Source organism: Populus alba, chromosome 13 (assembly GCF_005239225.2).
Source record: "Populus alba chromosome 13, ASM523922v2, whole genome shotgun sequence".
In the NCBI taxonomy this organism is placed as follows: domain Eukaryota; kingdom Viridiplantae; phylum Streptophyta; class Magnoliopsida; order Malpighiales; family Salicaceae; genus Populus; species Populus alba.
The window spans coordinates 11,535,429-11,552,642 of NC_133296.1; the positions used below are offsets into that span (position 1 = coordinate 11,535,429).

Consider the following 17,214-nt stretch of genomic DNA (forward strand, 5'->3'; position numbering starts at 1 on the left):
ATTGTTTTTGCCATTTATTTTTTTAAACGTTTTAGAACATTTTAAAAAATCTGTCAAAAATTAATTTTTAAAAATAAAAAAATTATTTTAATACATTTTTAAAATAAAAATATTTGAAAATCAATCATTACGCCATACCAAACACAGCTTAACATCCAAGAAAAAATAATTGGCGCACCTTCCATTTTCATGTCACTTCCCTTCTGGTTTCTCCAATGAAATGTCGCCAGAAATCAATCTCCATTATCATGGGTTGGTGCAACTTTTGACCTTACAAATAATTAATTGATTATTATATCTTCACATACAAGAACAGATTAAAGCATTATTTTATCACCTAAACATTTCTCTAAGAAAAAAAAAAAGAAATAATTTCTTGTCTCCTGTCAGCTCCTTTCATCAATATAGACTTGGGTTGCCTCAGTTCATCATCATGTACCCAGCACAAGAGCCCTTTTCCTCTCTCCCTCCTCTCTCTCTCTCTATCGAAAGAAAAACCAGACACATCAAGAACCATGAGACCCAACAAAAACCAATCTCCCATTAACATCAAGATCATCACCCTCAGTTTATTCTTTCTTCTCTTTCTTGTGCTGGTAGCTTGGTCAAGCTTCTCATCTCCGAGATCAAATCCATCCCCCAAATCAGAAAACGATGACCTAACAAACCCATCATCAAGTCTGTCTACTGATGAAGAAGATCAGCCAAAACCATCAACACCAGCCTGCCCTTCTCTTCCCCTGACACCAACATGCACCAAAACCCCACCTTCTTTAGCCAATGCTCTTGTCCATTACGTTACAACGAACATCACTCCACAACAAACCCTCAAAGAAATCTCGGTCACATTAAGGGTCCTGGAGAAAAAATCACCCTGCAATTTCCTGGTCTTTGGTCTTGGCCATGACAGTCTAATGTGGACATCTCTAAATCACGGTGGGCGCACTGTTTTCCTGGAAGAAGACAAGGCTTGGATTGAGCAGATCACAGAGAAACTGCCCTCTTTAGAGGCCTACCATGTGACGTACGACACCAGAGTGCATCAGGCAGACGGGCTCATGGAGACAGGAATGGGAGATGAATGCAAAGTTGTAAGCGACCCCAGATTCTCCAAGTGCCAGCTTGCTCTTCAAGGGTTCCCCAGTGATATTTATGACATGGAATGGGACTTGATCATGGTGGATGCACCCACTGGGTATCACGACGAGGCACCGGGGAGGATGACTGCAATCTACACGGCTGGATTGATGGCTAGGAACAGAGAGAATGGAGAGACTGATGTGTTTGTGCATGATGTTGATAGAGTTGTGGAGGATAAATTCTCCAAGGCTTTTCTCTGTGAAGGATACTTGGCGGAGCAGGAAGGGAGGTTAAGGCATTTCATCATTCCTAGTCATAGAACTCGTTCGGGCAGACCTTTTTGTCCTTAGAGTTCCTCATCTCTCTTTTCTGCTTAGATTTGTTGTTTTTGTCTCTCTTGATCTTGTTTCTTGTCATATAAAATATAAATTTCTGGGCAAAGGGTTTTTTCTTTTCATATATGTATTTTCTATTGTTCCCAATTAATTTCTCTTCTCTCGGATTCTCTTTTAATTAATTTGGTTAGTTTTTTCTTTATATATCAAATTGAAATAGTAATGAGTAAATGATGGTTATTGTTAATTGAATATATTTTATGGTAAAGAATTTGTATTATAAACTTTTTTATATTAGCCTTGTCACAGGAGTCTTTGTTAGCGAATAATTAATATGTCTAATTTTAATAATATCAACTTAAAGTGCAAAAAAAATAATATCATCAATTAAAAAAATCACTCATTGATTAACAAATGTGGTTCAATAGTTGCGGTCACACCTATAAAATATTATTTTTTGTTTAGTTTTTTTTTTAAATTTCTTTCTTTACCAACCCAATTTTATTTTTAATTTAATTATTTTTTTGGAAATTATGCTTCATAATTTTTTTTATTTTTTTATTGAACTATATATACCAATTTCATGGATTTAATTTTTTTTTTTTAATATCAAGAGTTCTTAAAGATCATTATAATGTTAAAGCATTTAAAATAAATGCAGATAAAACTAAATATAAATGATTTGTAATTTATTTTGACTTGCTTTATATAAAATTATTTTAATTTCATGATCCGGATTATGGATTTGATAGGTTAACCCGTGCTGACTCATATCACTTTTTTAATATGTGTTTTAATTGAAATTTTTCCAATGTTTTTTTTTTCAAAATTAGATTGACTAGGAATTAAATTTTATAATTTGTTTCGATTTGCTTTTAATGAGGTTATTAAAGTCTTATGATTCAGGTTATAGATTTGAAAGATCAGCCTGGATTGATCCGAGTTGATTCAATATGTTGTCGTATTAATATTTAACAAGAATATCATTTTCAATTTTTTTAATCAAACTATGTTTATACTAATTATCTGGATTGCTTTTGGATTAGTCAAGTAGACCGAATCATATCAAATTAATCTCTTCATAATTTAAATATTTTTTGTACAAGAAAACATATTAACAATACCTAAGTAATTTTTTTTTTACATTTAAAAGAATTTATCTCACCCGAATCATAGCTCAAAACAAATCATATAATATATACTTGAAAAAACATAGATGGCTTTAATAAGGCCACCTAAGGTGTACTTATTGTGGTCAGTAAGTATAAAAGGAAAACGTTGAGCAATGATAGGACCCAAACACATATTTAACAAAAATATATAATGTGTGGGTTTTTTTTTTATTGCATCACTATATATAATTTATTGTGGATTGTTATAGTAAAATTATTATTTTACTCTTTGATAGAAAAAAATGGTGACCTTTGTTGTAGGGGGAATTTGGTCTTTTTTAGTGGCTCATTGGTCATTAAAAAATCGTTAAAGTGTATCCTAGTCTTTTCCATTTTTGTTTTACATAGTAAAACTATGTTTTTACCCTTAAAATAAACAAAAATTATAATTATTGACTAATGGTATTTTTTATCTTTTTACAAACATTAAACCAGTGATTATTTTTTTATTCTGAAAAGTTGATGGCACATGCTCAATACGAGCTAGCGAGTGGGTGATGTTTGCACACTTTGGGCAACATGTGCGGTGCCACCCAGTGGCCATACTTGGTCCTTTGTTGTGTCTTTGGAAGCACCACAACGTCCTCTTCATCTTGGTCCAGTGCGTGGTGGAGGTTTATGGACATTTTGTTGCAGATAGTCGTTTTCTTTCTTCTTTTCTCTCTCTGCTAGAGAAAGTGCATGTTTGTCCTCATTTCTTTTTGTTTTTCAATTTCAATTCTTATATTTTTTATTGTTTATTTTCTTCCTTGGCCTTTTTAGAAAAGTTTTTATATTTTTAATTTAGTCTTTAAATTACAATTTGTCATATATTATTTTTTTCAATTTGCTCCTTATTATTTTGATTTCTGAATTTTTTTCTTGGCTTTTTTTATTAAAATTTAATTGATTTTCAATCTAACCCTCTAATTTTATTTTTTATGCCCTATAATTTACTTTTTATTTTGATTTTAACCTCATTCTTTTAATTATGTTTTTTTATATGACTAATTTTTTTTTCTAGTTTCATCCTTCGACATTTGAGTTGTTTAGGATTAGGTTTTGTGATTTATTTCATTTGTCATGTTTCTAATATAATAACACGGGTCACGAGTTTTAAGAGTTAACACAGTTAGGGATCTATTTTTTCCTCATTTTTTAATGATTTTATCATTCCACATTAATTTTTTTAATAATTATTTTTTGTGTGGTTATTTTCAATTTCTTTTCTATTAGTTTATTCTAATCTTATAACCTAAACCATGAGTTTTGCAGGCTTTTTTTTGGATATAGATTTTGTTTTTAATATGTTTGTTTGTATTTGATTTTTGAAGAATTGTTATTATTTTTATACAGATAAGTTTTATTTTACAAAAAAAATACTTATTTCAAAATAATATTTTTGATTTGTCTAGCCTTGCATAATATTTTTTTTCTTCACTCACTTTCATATGTGTTTCTAATTTTATTATCTTATATTGATTTTAATAAAGAAATGAAGTAGACACTAATGAGTCAATGTCTCAATTTACAAAATCAAATATCTTGATCTATATCCATCTACCAATTTTTCCAGCTTCTCTTTTAGTTATTGTTAATGACTTTTTTATTTATTTACATAGATGATTATCGATTTATTTGATTGGATGTCTAGATAAGCTTTTCAATTTACAGTTTGGATTTTTTACATAAAAAATTTTTATCAAAATAAATTATATACTCAGGTTTTTGTTTTCTTAAAAAGAAATTTATGACCCACGATGGAAAGCGAGTCAAATAGCTAGTAATTATATATGTAACATCCCTTTTTTTTTTTTTTTTCTTTTCAATACACCGAATACTTTAAACATAGCAAAATACAAAAGTTTTTCTTTTTTTGAAATTTCCCATTAAGAAATTTCCATTGAAATTTTGACAGAGTTTTCCCTATATTTAGAACATTTTAAGTTATCAACAACATCCTATTTAACACTAAATATATTTTCAACCTTTGATCCAATCATTCTAGATCAAAACAACCATCACCACAACAATACTTCAAAGCATAACTTCTTAATAACATAATAAGGCAATGTATATCAATCACATTACAATTCTTCAAGGATATTAACAACCATAAAATAAAACTATTTAAAGAATTTAAAAGAGCTAAATGATTAATATCAATTCCAAAATAGTTAAGCAATGAAAAGTTATCATCCAAATGTTTTTACATAGATTAGGTTCTAATGTTAAGGTTTACATGTTTTATCTAAAATTTATTACATATCCAAAAGAACAAAATACATCTAGTCTATAAAGACATATGTATAACTAAATGGATCTATTTTGGTCCAGATGATGAAGGTCTTGAAAAAAAAAGAAATTATAATAAAAATTTAAATCTATTTATATTTTATATACTTTCTCAAATTCAATTTATTATATTCCACCCATACACGACTACGTTTTATATGTTTTCTCATATGTCATTATTTTTTTTTATTGTTCAAGTTATTTTTTAGACTTGCTAAATTGACTAAGTTGCATCATATCAATATCCATACAATTTTTTTTTCCAGAACATATTACCAATACTTGAATATTAATATTTAACATTTTAAAAATACTGAATTAAACCATAACTTATCATGGGTAACTTATGTAGTATTGCATCTAAATGTGAAAAAAAAAGTTTACCGGAATAAGAAAAGAAAAAGCTGTTTGCTTGTCGCTTATCAAAAATAAAATAAAAGTAATTCGGGGTGGGGAAATCCTGAACTGGGCCGATTCCATTCCATCCGCAAATGAAAACAAACTAGGATTTAGTCATTTATCCAACCAAACACCATCTTATCTTTTATTGACTTCCAATGTGAGAAATGTCTGAACCAAAGCTCCAAACATGTAGGAAAACCAGTAGTCATGCTTTCTGTTCATAATGAAAGTTTGAGACAGAAATTCATGGATCAATTTAATTTTTACAAGCCCTAAGCATATGACAGCAGAAATTGCTTGGTGGGGACACCAGGCCCACACCACAGATTACACGAGTACATGGACGGAGACGACGTAGGATGGCTTAACCTGTCACGTTTTGGTTGGGAGACTAAGCCCATTTGGGCCTATTTTATTGTTATTTTATTTATTTAGCCCATTTGGGCCTGCTCATTGTTATTTTATTATTTATGTTAAACAATTTGATTTGATGGGCTGAGCCCAATAACATGATGTTTTAGGGTTTACTATTTATATGTTCTTTTCTCATTTTGAAATGGAACTTTTGATGATTAATGAAAATTTGTAGATTTTGCATATCTCCAATCCCCTTTCTTCCTCTTCTTTAGCTTCTTTCTTTTCCTACTTTAATTCTTATTATTTATTGTTCCGCATCAAATTTGGTATCAGAGTTAGGGTTTTAATTGTTCTTACAATTAAACGGTCCATAATGTTTATGCTAAACCCTAGATTCGGTTTGATTTACTTAAAAAAAAAAAAAAAATAATCGTTCACTATTCACCGTGCAAAAAAAAAACGTACTGTTCTGATTAAAAAAAAACACTATTCATCGACATTGTTCATCTTCTTCGCAGCTATCGAAATCAAAATTGTCACTATTTAACGCCGAGTATAGCTTGCATCAACGCCGGTCACACCAAGATCTACAGTGACAAATTCTCCTACAAAAGGCCGCTCCCTAAGCCACCGATAGACACCAAATCGTCTTCAGCAGCGCCTTCATAGAACCATAGCAGACCTGTGGTTTCAGCAGCCCAAATCAGAATCACAAACCACACCAGACGCCGCTACCCACAACACCCATCACAGCCAGCATCGATTTGGGTTTATTTTTTTCAACAGCAAAAGCAGCGCTATCAGCCGCCCCTCCAGTAGCAGCACCAGCCACAACGCCATCGTCCATAGTGCCCTCACTGTTCATCAGCGACAACGGATCAACAGGCCCCGTCCAGCAGCGACACCACAGATACCACCTCCGTTCGTGCGCCATCGACGACAGCAGCGACAACAGTTCACAGACGCAAACAGATGCTGATAAATAATTAACCTAGACACGTCATTGCCACGTAAGAGCATCAGTGGCATCTTCCACGTCAGATGTTCTTGCCACGTCGTCTGACACGCCATCAATTCTTGACACGACAGCGTGCCCCACCACATCATCTGCCTCGTCAGCATATCCTGCCATGTCAACTCCCACGTAATCCTTCACTACCATATCATACGGTCATAATTTTTACCAATTGAATTTTTACACTTGTTAACCAATATTTAGCATTAATATTATTCTTTGTGCTTGCCCATAGCTAAATTACATAGCCCACTTTTAAATTGAATTACCTTAATTTTGAGTCATTAGTTAATTGTGGAGCCTGGTTAAATTAGTGGGAGAATTGAAACATTGTGTTTGGATTACTTGTGTGTATTTAGAGGACTTACATTACTTGCATGTGCATTTTCCTAGTTTAATCTATCATTACTTAGTTTCCAAGATAAAAAAAAATAAATAAATAAAAAATATTATTTTCTTTATTTATTTATTTTTATTATTATTAGCTATAATTTTATTTTGTGTTTTACTTGCAAGTGTTATTTTGTGATCTCAGTCTCAGGATTAGTTTTGCATGCATTTATGTAGTGGTCGTCTAGTACACAATCTAGAAGTTATAACTACCATGGACCCGAACTCCAGTAATGTTCTTAGAGATATTCAAGAACAATTACAACTTATGCGAACGGAAATGGGCAACATGTCCAATCAAATGAACAATCTTTCTGGGAGGATGGAGTCTATAGAAACTTTGCAAATAAGGCAGTCTAGTGAGAGTGAGCATTCAAATCACAACCATAGAAATCTTCAAAGACCAGTTCCTCGTAGGAACCGCCACCATAACCAACACCAGGGTCACAATGACTTTGATGAACCTAATGATAGTGAGCGTTCCAATGACTACCGTCAAAGAACAATTCATTCTAGGAACCGTCAGTACAATCGCAATCAGGGCCATCACGAATATGATGACCCTGATGAGCGAGTCATGAGGCATATCAAGGTAGAAGCCCCAACTTTTAAGAGTCAACTTGACCCGTGGATTTTTGATAGATAGATTCATGACATGGATTAATTCTTTGGCTGGTATAATCTATATGAGAATAAAAGGGTAAGATTTGCAAAGATGAAACTTAGTGGAACCGATCAACTCTATTGGGAAAATGTAGCAGAGTCTTTGATTAGGAGAGGTCAACCCCCTATTATTGATTGGGTTGAAATGAAGACTAAGTTAGAAGGAAAGTACTTGCCTCGTTCTTATAGAGGAAATCTTTTGGACTAGTGGAATAACCTAAGACAAGGAGGCAAGTCTGCTAATGAATATGTGGCACAATTTGATGAGTATAGGATGAGGTGTGCAGTTAGGAAAGATGGAGTGATGACCTTAAGTAGATTTCAAAAAGGCTTAAATGATGACTTTAGAAGAGAGGTTGTGCTTAGGGGTGTTTCCACCCTTGATGAAGCTTATACCTTAGTACAAAATTATGACTTGGTCACAAAAAGGCAGTGAATAAGACGTCAAGACACTCGTAATACCCCTTCTAGATCTCAACCTGGTAGTAATAATTCCATATTAGGTGCCCCACCCCGTAAACCAAATCCTTTGATTTTCCAGATACCTAGAAAAGACAAAGGTAAAGGTATTTTTCATCAAAGGCAATAGGTGACATGAAGATGATAATTGTGATGATAAGGTATATGAACCCAATCCCGATGATTTTTAAGATCTAAATGATGAGGATGATGAGTCTAACTTGCTAGGATGTGTTAGGTCTATATCCACTCAAATCAAGACAACCAGCTTAGGTGTGCTTTAACACAACCTAAAGGAACTGAGGATTGGAGAAGGACTGCTATATTTTACACTTACATTAAATGTGGAGATAAAGGGTGTAAGATCATTATAGACAGTGGTAGTTGTATCAATGCAGTTTCATCGGGTAGCGTATCCCGCTTAGGCTTAAAGTCTGTTCCACACCCTAAGCCCTATAGCGTGTCTTAGGTTAATGATACATCTATAGCAGTCAAAGAGAGATGTCGTTTTCCCATTAAGATTTTTGACTACCATGATGAAATTTGGTGTGATGTCATTCCCATGGATGTAGGGCATGTCATTTTGGGTAGGCCTTGGTTATATGATTTGGACATTACAATCTTTGGACGATCAAATTCTTGTTCATTCACTTTTCAAGGTAAAAAAATCCAACTTACTGGATTACCTCCAAAGCCTAATGATAATAGTCAAAAGAAGAATAAAGTGAAAGAATGAGGACTTAACATAATAAGTCCTAAGGAGTTTGATAAGGAGATTTATGAGGAATTTGTTGTGTTTGCTATAGTGGCTAAGGAGATTGTAGAAGACTTTTTAGAAGAGCCACCTGAAGAGGTAAGAGAAGTGTTGAAAGAATTTCTAGATGTTTTCCCTTTTGAACTACCTGATGCTTTGCCCCCTATGCGTGATGTTCAACACACCATAGATTTTGTCCTTAGGGCCACATTACCAAACTTGCCTCACTATAGGATGAACTTGAGTGAACATGCTGAATTGTAAAGGCAAGTATGTGAGTTGTTACAAAAGGGATTTATACGAGAGAGTTTGAGCCCTTGTGCAGTACCTGCACTGTTAACACCCAAGAAAGATGGATCATGGAGAATGTGTGTTGATAGTCGAGCCATCAATAGGATTACAATCAAATATCGTTTTCCAATTCCTTAATTGGATGACATGCCAAATATGATGGCAGGAGCCCAAATCTTTTCTAAGATTGACTTGAAGAGCGGGTATCATCAGATTAGGATCCGTCTTGGAGATGAGTGGAAAACAACATTTAAGACTAAGAATGGTTTATATGAATGGCTAGTCATGCCTTTTGGCCTGTCCAATGCACCAAACACTTTTATGAGAGTAATGACACAAGTGTTTTGGCCATTTATGGGAAAGTTCTTGATGGTATACTTTGATGATATTCTTATTTATAGCAAAACCAAGGAAGAACATTTCGATCATCTTATTCAAGTTTGTACCACCCTAAGAAAGGCAAGTTTGTTTGCAAATGTCAAAAAGTGTTCCTTCTTTACAAATCAAGTGGTCTTTTTAGGGTTTATAGTGTCATGGAAAAAAGTCTCTGTTGACCCCCAGAAAGTCCAAGCGATAGTAGATTGGCCTGAACCTAAGACTATTCATGAGGTTCGTAGTTTTCATGGGCTTGCGACTTTCTATCGTCGTTTTATTAAGGGATTTAACACTATCATGTCACCTATTACAGATTGTTTGAAACAAGGTGAGTTTAAGTGGAGTAAAGAAGCTAATAGGGCATTTGAGGAGGTTAAGAAAAAAAATCACGGAGGCCCTAGTAATGCGGCTACCTGATTTTACTAAAGTGTTTGAAGTAGAATGTGATGCTTCAGGAGTTGGTATAGGTGGAGTACTTAGTCAGGAACGTCACCCTGTAGCCTACTTTAGTGAGAAACTTAATGAGGCAAAACAAAAGCACTCAAATTATGATAAAGAGTTTTATGTGGTCGTTTAGGCCTTGTGCTATTGGCGTCATTACTTGTTACCACATGAGTTTATTCTTTACTCCGATCATGAGGCCCTCCGCTATCTTAACTCTTAAAAGAAGCTTAATCATAGGCATGGTCATTGGGTTGAATATTTGCAAGCATACTCATTTGTTTTGAAACATAAATTTGGAATAGAGAATAAGGCTGCAGATGCTTTGAGTTGTTGGGTAACGTTGTTATCTGTAATGAGTGTTGAAGTCATAGGATTTGAGAGACTTAAAGAGGAGTATGAATCTTGCTCAGAATTTGGAGAAATATACTTGACATTGAAGGATGAGAATCACCGTGTAATAAATGGTTATCACTTCCAAGATGGATACTTATTTCGGGATAATAAGTTTTGTATCCCGAAAACATTTATACGTGATTTTTTTGATATGGGAGATTCATGCTGGAGGTCTCTCAGGACATTTTAGAAGGAATAAAACCATTGAAGAAGTGGAACGCCAGTTTTTTTGGTCTAGTTTGAAAAGAGATGTTGCCAAATTGGTAGGTCAATGTCGAACTTGCCAATTAGCTAAGCATAAAAAACAAAATACTGGTCTTTACACCCCATTGCCCGTTCCTACTTGCCCTTAGCAAGATGTAAGTATGGATTTTGTGCTTGGGCTTCCACGTACTGCAAAGAAACATGATTCTATTTTTGTGGTTGTTGACCGCTTCTCTAAGATGGCCCATTTTATTCCTTGTACTAAGACCATGATGCTTCCAGAGTTGCAAAACTCTATTTTGACGAGATTGTCAAGTTGTATGACCTTCCTCAAACCATAGTTTCAGATATGGATGTTAGATTTACAAGTTATTTCTGGAAAACCCTTTGGCATATGGTAGGAACCAAATTGAAGTTTTCTACTGCTTACCACCCCCAAACTGATGGTCAAACTAAGGTGGTTAACAGAAGTTTGGGTAACCTTTTAAGGTGTCTTGTGAGTGATCATAATCGGAATTGGGATCTGATTCTTCATACAGCCCAGTTTGCCTATAATAGCTCTATCAATAGGTCAATAGGCATGAGTCCCTTTGAAGTTGTACATGGTTACAAGCCTAGGAAACCTTTAGCTCTTCTACCCATGTCCCTTAATGCTAGAGTGTTTGAGTCAGCCAAGTCTTTTGCACGTAGAATTCAGGATTTGCATATTGAGATCACTAAATAGATTCAAGCAAGTAATGCGCAATATAAACTTCAAGCTGATTTACATAGACGATATAATGAGTTTAATGTTGGGGACTATGTTATGATACAGATTAGACCTGAACGGTTTCCTTCGGGAGCTAATCGAAAATTGCATGCACGTAGTGTTGGGCCTTTCAAAGTGCTACAACGGGTTGGTTCAAATGCTTATGTTCTTGATTTACCACATGATTTTGGCATTAGCTCTACATTTAACATTGAAGATCTAGTTGCATACCACAAACCACTTCCTATTCCAAATGACCCATTTGAGATACCACTTAACTCCCCTCCTGATAATCCTATTGAAACCTATATCCCTTTCACCTTGACATCAGCACAAAAGGATAATATTGATGCTATTCTGGATGAACAAGTTGTTTTTAACAGGAATGGTGAGGTTCAATGGTTTCTAGTTCGCTGGGTGGGTCGACCTGACTCATACTGCACTTGGATTACTAGAGATACTTTGCAGCAGCTTGACCCAGATCTTTGGGAGTACTATCAAAGTTGGCTAGTGCTACACTCGACGGGGTCGAGTTTCTCTAACCCCAAGAGAGTTGGTAGGGACACCAGGCCCACACCACAGATTACACGAATATATGGACGGAGACGATGTAAGATGACCCAGCCTGTCATGCTTTGGTTGGGAGACTAAGCCCATTTGGGCCTATTTTATTTATTTAGCCCATTTGGGCCTGCTCATTGTTATTTTATTATTTTATGTTAAACAGTTTGATTTGATGGGCCGAGCCCAATGGCGGGATGTTTTAGGGTTTACTATTTATATGTTCTTTTCTTATTTTGAAATGAAACTTTTGATGATTAATAAAAATTTACAGATTTTGTATATCTCCAATTCATTTTTTTTCTTTTCTTTAGTTTTTTTTTTTAAATTTTTTTTTCCTGTTTTAATTCTTATTATTTATTGGTCAGATGCAAATTGCTTTTCAGAGGCAAGTGGAATCCAAAACAAAATTATTAGAAAGATGCTCCTTTTGCGATTGTTTATCAGAACATTGCCCACTTGGATCCCTGCCAGGCGTCAATTTAAGACGAAGGCATTTTGAGATTATTGGTCCGGCAATTCTACATTTCAGTTTGAGCAACACATTAACGTTCCCAGCTAATCAATCATCTATAAGCCTGAGTGGTTCCATATTGCTTTCCAGAAAAGAAAATAAATCCTCAGAGGGAGGTGCTAAATCTTCAATCCTGTACTGTCTCAACTTCACGAGGCAGAAATTTATGATGTGGCTAGTACAGCACGGCACTTGATGAACACATCTGTTGTTTAGCCTGCAGGAATGGTAGTCATGGCTGCCTATTTCTAGCGTGAGCAAAAAGACTGCAGCGATGGGAAAAAAGAGCAGCTTTTAACAATTTTTATACATGACATGTAAAGCCTAAACAAGCTGTTTCAGTCAAATTTACAGTTTTGTAGTAAATCTTTTGCCATGCCTTTTCCTATTCCTATTACCCCTGGAAGGGATAAACACACATTGCAAGCAAACTAGTCAGAAATGAAGCCTAACTAGTCCGAAGGATATGATTCACAATCTTCAGGCCTCATTACATTCTTAAACACTCAAAACGACAACAAAAAACACTTACAGAACTGTACAAAGGATTCAGTCATTGCAGATGAGCATGAGATTGTATGGTAAATTTTTGTACCAAGAAGGATGAACATCACTGTAGTGATTTTAGTCGGTAGAACCTCCCCGCCAGTATCCCGAGTTGCTAATTCCACATTCTGATAAAAACTTCTGATATTCATGTTCAAGTTTGTCGTATGCATGAGAGACTTCTTCAAATGAATTTTGATCTTGATCTGCAGAAGTACCCTGCACAAGATGGAAACCATCATAGCAAGTACTATCTCTTTTTTCCTTCTTTCCTTCTTGAGGCATTCAAATTAAGCTTCTATTGACAATTCGAAGTATAAGATCTATTTGATGAGGAATTTAGGACTTGTTAAATTCCATGTCGGTCCAATTAAGAAATTATCAAGCCATGTGAACCATTTATCAAGAGAATAATAATAAGATTGTAAAGATAAGAAAAGCTTATGCAAAGTAAATAAATCAAGAAAATAAAATATAAAATAAATTAAATATCATATCAATAATCTTAGGTGGTAAATATTATTCTGGGAAAAAAAATTTACACAATCACGAATTCTTCTGTATTCACTCCTGCAGTTTCCATTTCACAATTGGTAATCGAACTTGTGCAATATCTCATTTGATAGGATAAAAGTACATCATTATAAAGCAACAGAATGTTGGCAGCCTATGAGCAGGAGAAAAAGGACACAAGATGGCAACAACGCAAACAAATCAATGCAAACTCAGCAAAACTTAATGAGGGCAAAGCAGCTCCAATTAAAAGTCTTGATATAAGGCATCTAATTTGACAAGAAACATGCATCTTCAAAGAAAATGAAATCAAAGTCATGAATGATCTTTATATAGTATATCAATACTTTCTTCATTCAAAGTCCTAAATGCTCCCCCCCCCCCCTCTCCAGTGCATTTGTAGCTGGGGAGATAAGGGATGGTCATTGAATAACCAAATAACCAGGATGTTAAGCTTTGTCATATCAAATACTCATGTCCAATAATCCTAAATTTCGCAGCATGACACGAGCTGCAACATGTAATAGAATTGAAAAGAAAAAAAGAAAGAAACAAGTACAAAACCAAAGTAGAATATTAAGATTTAGGGTATCCATCAAACCTCAACCATAAAAATTTGCATCATCATAACTCCATCAATAATGTGACATACTCTTTACTGTTAAAGGAAGATGGCAAATGAAATTAAAACCAAAGCGATGAGCTTACAGTGGAATTTAGTATTGGTTCACCATCCAAATTATCTGGCTCCCTTATGTCACTGAGAGCATGTTTCCAACGCTTACTCTCAGGCACATCATGATGCCTCCTTGATTCATTCGAAGCTTGGCATCCCAAGTTTCTACGAGCTCTAGTGTGAAAGGCACCAATTATGCATCTGATGCAAAATGCTAATGCAGGAACCAGAACTAGAAAATAACCAGTGGCTTTAGCCTGTTAATAGAGTGGACAAGGCTGTTGAGGTCACTACTATTGATGAATTTATAAGACAAAATAAGTTGGGATATGAAAATGAATGAAGCAAAGTGTTTTAGTACTGAGCTTACATGTGGCAAACGGAGGGTGGTTACTGTGATGAAGGGCTTTTGGTTTAGAAACCCATCCATAATCTTCATAAAGTTCTGAAGCCTTTCCAGTTGATCAAAGCTAGGCGATTCACATTTCTTGACCTGATACTGATTGAGGCACAAACACTAAGTACCTTTAGAACCCAGAAAACAAATCAAAACTCCACAAAACACAGCTTACAACTTCCAAGCGTGCAAGTGAACTTGGATTAAACTTTACTGTATAGTTACGGCTGCAATGGTGAATTCATTCCTTAACTATTTATATCATATGTCAACAAACAAGACAACCTGTGTTACGATCTATCTACAAGTCGTTCATGTAAAAGTTAAAATTATAGTTTCCCTGTCTTTGAGCTCTCCTGGAGTCATAACTGAAGAAAAATGACATGCAGATTAAACTTTTTAAATACATTCTGTACAGTTGTGTCGCATTGAATAGCCTCAACTCATAATGAACAATCAATAGATCATAAGCTAGTTAAAAAGAAGGTGGTTTTCTGAGTACATGGTAATTCATATATATTTCCGAGTGGCTTCTCATTAAGTGTAGAGTGGCAACTATTTCACAAATGACTTAAATTGACAATCTCATTGCTAGAACAAAAACGTCAAAGCAAAATCTTGCTCTAGAATGCAGGAGGAATACAATGGTACCACCAGCATTAAGGAAAAATAGGACATGAATTTGAATGATGCAAGAAGTGCATTCTAACATACATGTATTCATGCGACAAATATCATTTCTACAACAAGTTTAATTATTACATATATATTGCAGAACATGATTGCAAAAGAACCAGTTTCCTTTTTCATCTTTTTTTTTGTCTGTCTAAACAGTAATTAATCCATTTGTAAATGATAATGCAACTCTGCTCACCACTTGAGTGTCTGCAGGGGCAGATGCAGGAATGTTAAGAAGCTGTCCTTCGAAAACAAGATCAACATCCAATTTATTCTTATTAGCTGCAGCAACAGAATATAAAGACACCCCATACTGCTCGGAAATTGAAGTTAATGTTTCACCCCTGCCATAAAATTTCTTCAATTAAATGGGCCAGTATTGTAGAACCCAACAACCATCCAAGTTTTCAACACACACATTTTCATAGTGAATGGGCCAGTATTGTAGAACCACAACAACCATCCAAGTTTTCAACACACACATTTTCATAGTAAATGGCCAATCAGCAGTTAAAATTGTTCAAGAAACAAAAAATTGCCCTTAGCTTTGTATGTTTTATCCTAATCAAAGAAAAAAGTATACAACTCAACTTCCCAGCAAATGAAAAGGAAAATCTCCATGCTTTTTGAAACCAGTTACAAACAAAATATACAAAATATATGAAGTATGCCACTCACATCTACTTAGCTAACTGTCAGCAATGTGCAGCAAATAGATAAATAAACAAATTACTATTTCAGTTATTACTCTTTGACCACATGAAGCAAGTAGGGATTGGTGGAGCTTTGACCCTTTGAAATATCCTGAATATGAAATCTCCATCTCTGAAACCACAAAACTAATTAATGGCTCACTACAAAAATAAGCAAAATGCGAGACTGAAACCAAGTATAAGCTTCTTCTCTTATTCTTCTTTCTTAAGTAGCAAGAACAGCAATCCGATAAAAAAAAGAAGACATGGACTTGCATAACTTTGAAACCCATCTCTTATATTCCAAAAAGATGCAAAGTTTATCAACATAACCAGAAGAAATATGTCATCACTTCTCTTTCTTTTGTACAAATTTCTTGGCAACCAAACAAAGCAAAATAACAGGGAGAGAAAGATTGTACCTCTGCAAGAACGGTAAAAGGCTTCTTACTGTTAACCCACCATTTCAAACTGCAATTGAAACACACGCACACACACACACAACAACAACAACAGCAAAGAAAAGAAAAGAAAAGGATCAAATCTTTAGCGAATAAAGAGAGAAAACAAGGAAAGTGCATTAATGGGTCAGAAGAAAAAAGAAGAAACCTTGGAGATGGGAAGGTAGTTTTAGGATTTGGAAAATGGAATCTGGGAAGAGAAAGATCAGAGAATCTTCTATGGCTAAGCTTCACTTCCATCACTCATACTCTAAAGTCTAAACGAATAGATTCCTTTTATGTTTCAATTGGATTTATTGGCGCTACAAGTCAAATCGGATGCATGAGCAATCACAATTCATATCGTGTTCAATTGGATTTATAGACACACTAGGCACGTCCCGCGTTACAGTGCGTGTCGGTAATGCAAATGCATAAAAAAGAGAGTAAATAAGGTTAATAAGTCGGATTTATTTTAATTAATGATATTAATTAGATAATTTTTTTAAAATATCATTATATCTTGAAAATAAAAAATTAGAATCACGAAATTGAATAATAAAAAGATAAAATACCTGGGCTGAGTCAATAAACACTAGAAAACATAACAGGAAAAAAAAAATAACTACACAAAATAATTTAAAATAAACAATGCTAATTAAAATAATGAGGGCAAAAATATAATCACATTGTTTGGCCTGTCCTTTTCTTATTTTTACTATTAAGTCAAAACTAGTTGTTCATTTAAATGAAATGACGCTGTTTTAACTTTTAGTGTTTTAATTTAGGGATTTAGATAAAGTTTAATTTGGTTCTTTGACTTTTAATTTATTTTAATTAC

The 17,214-nt window shown here is 34.4% G+C and overlaps 2 protein-coding genes across 5 annotated transcripts; one reads left to right on the forward strand and one right to left on the reverse strand.

Moving 5' to 3' along the window:
- Positions 1–363: 363 nt before the first annotated feature.
- On the forward strand, positions 364–1,537 carry LOC118035547 (glucuronoxylan 4-O-methyltransferase 3). The gene has a single exon (XM_035041145.2). The coding sequence runs from the start codon at positions 516–518 to the stop codon at positions 1,428–1,430; it is 915 nt and encodes a 304-aa protein (XP_034897036.1). The 5' UTR covers positions 364–515; the 3' UTR covers positions 1,431–1,537.
- Positions 1,538–12,275: 10,738 nt separating this feature from the next.
- Positions 12,276–16,735, reverse strand: LOC118035543 (uncharacterized). 4 transcript variants are annotated; one of them, XM_073403763.1, is made up of 8 exons: positions 16,543–16,735; positions 16,356–16,404; positions 15,990–16,066; positions 15,438–15,585; positions 14,537–14,683; positions 14,199–14,423; positions 13,027–13,196; positions 12,276–12,697 (listed from the first exon to the last, which is right to left on the reverse strand). In XM_073403763.1, exons 1-7 carry the CDS (start codon positions 16,632–16,634, stop codon positions 13,056–13,058), a joined length of 879 nt encoding a protein of 292 aa, XP_073259864.1. In that variant the 5' UTR covers positions 16,635–16,735; the 3' UTR covers positions 12,276–12,697; positions 13,027–13,055. The 4 variants fall into 4 exon arrangements, 3 of the variants coding, with proteins under 3 accessions (XP_073259864.1, XP_073259863.1, XP_034897032.1); XR_012167587.1 differs by lacking the exon at positions 12,276–12,697 and adding an exon at positions 12,707–12,798 and having other exon boundaries at positions 12,960–13,196; XM_073403762.1 differs by lacking the exon at positions 12,276–12,697 and having other exon boundaries at positions 12,707–13,196; positions 16,543–16,734.
- Positions 16,736–17,214: the final 479 nt, after the last annotated feature.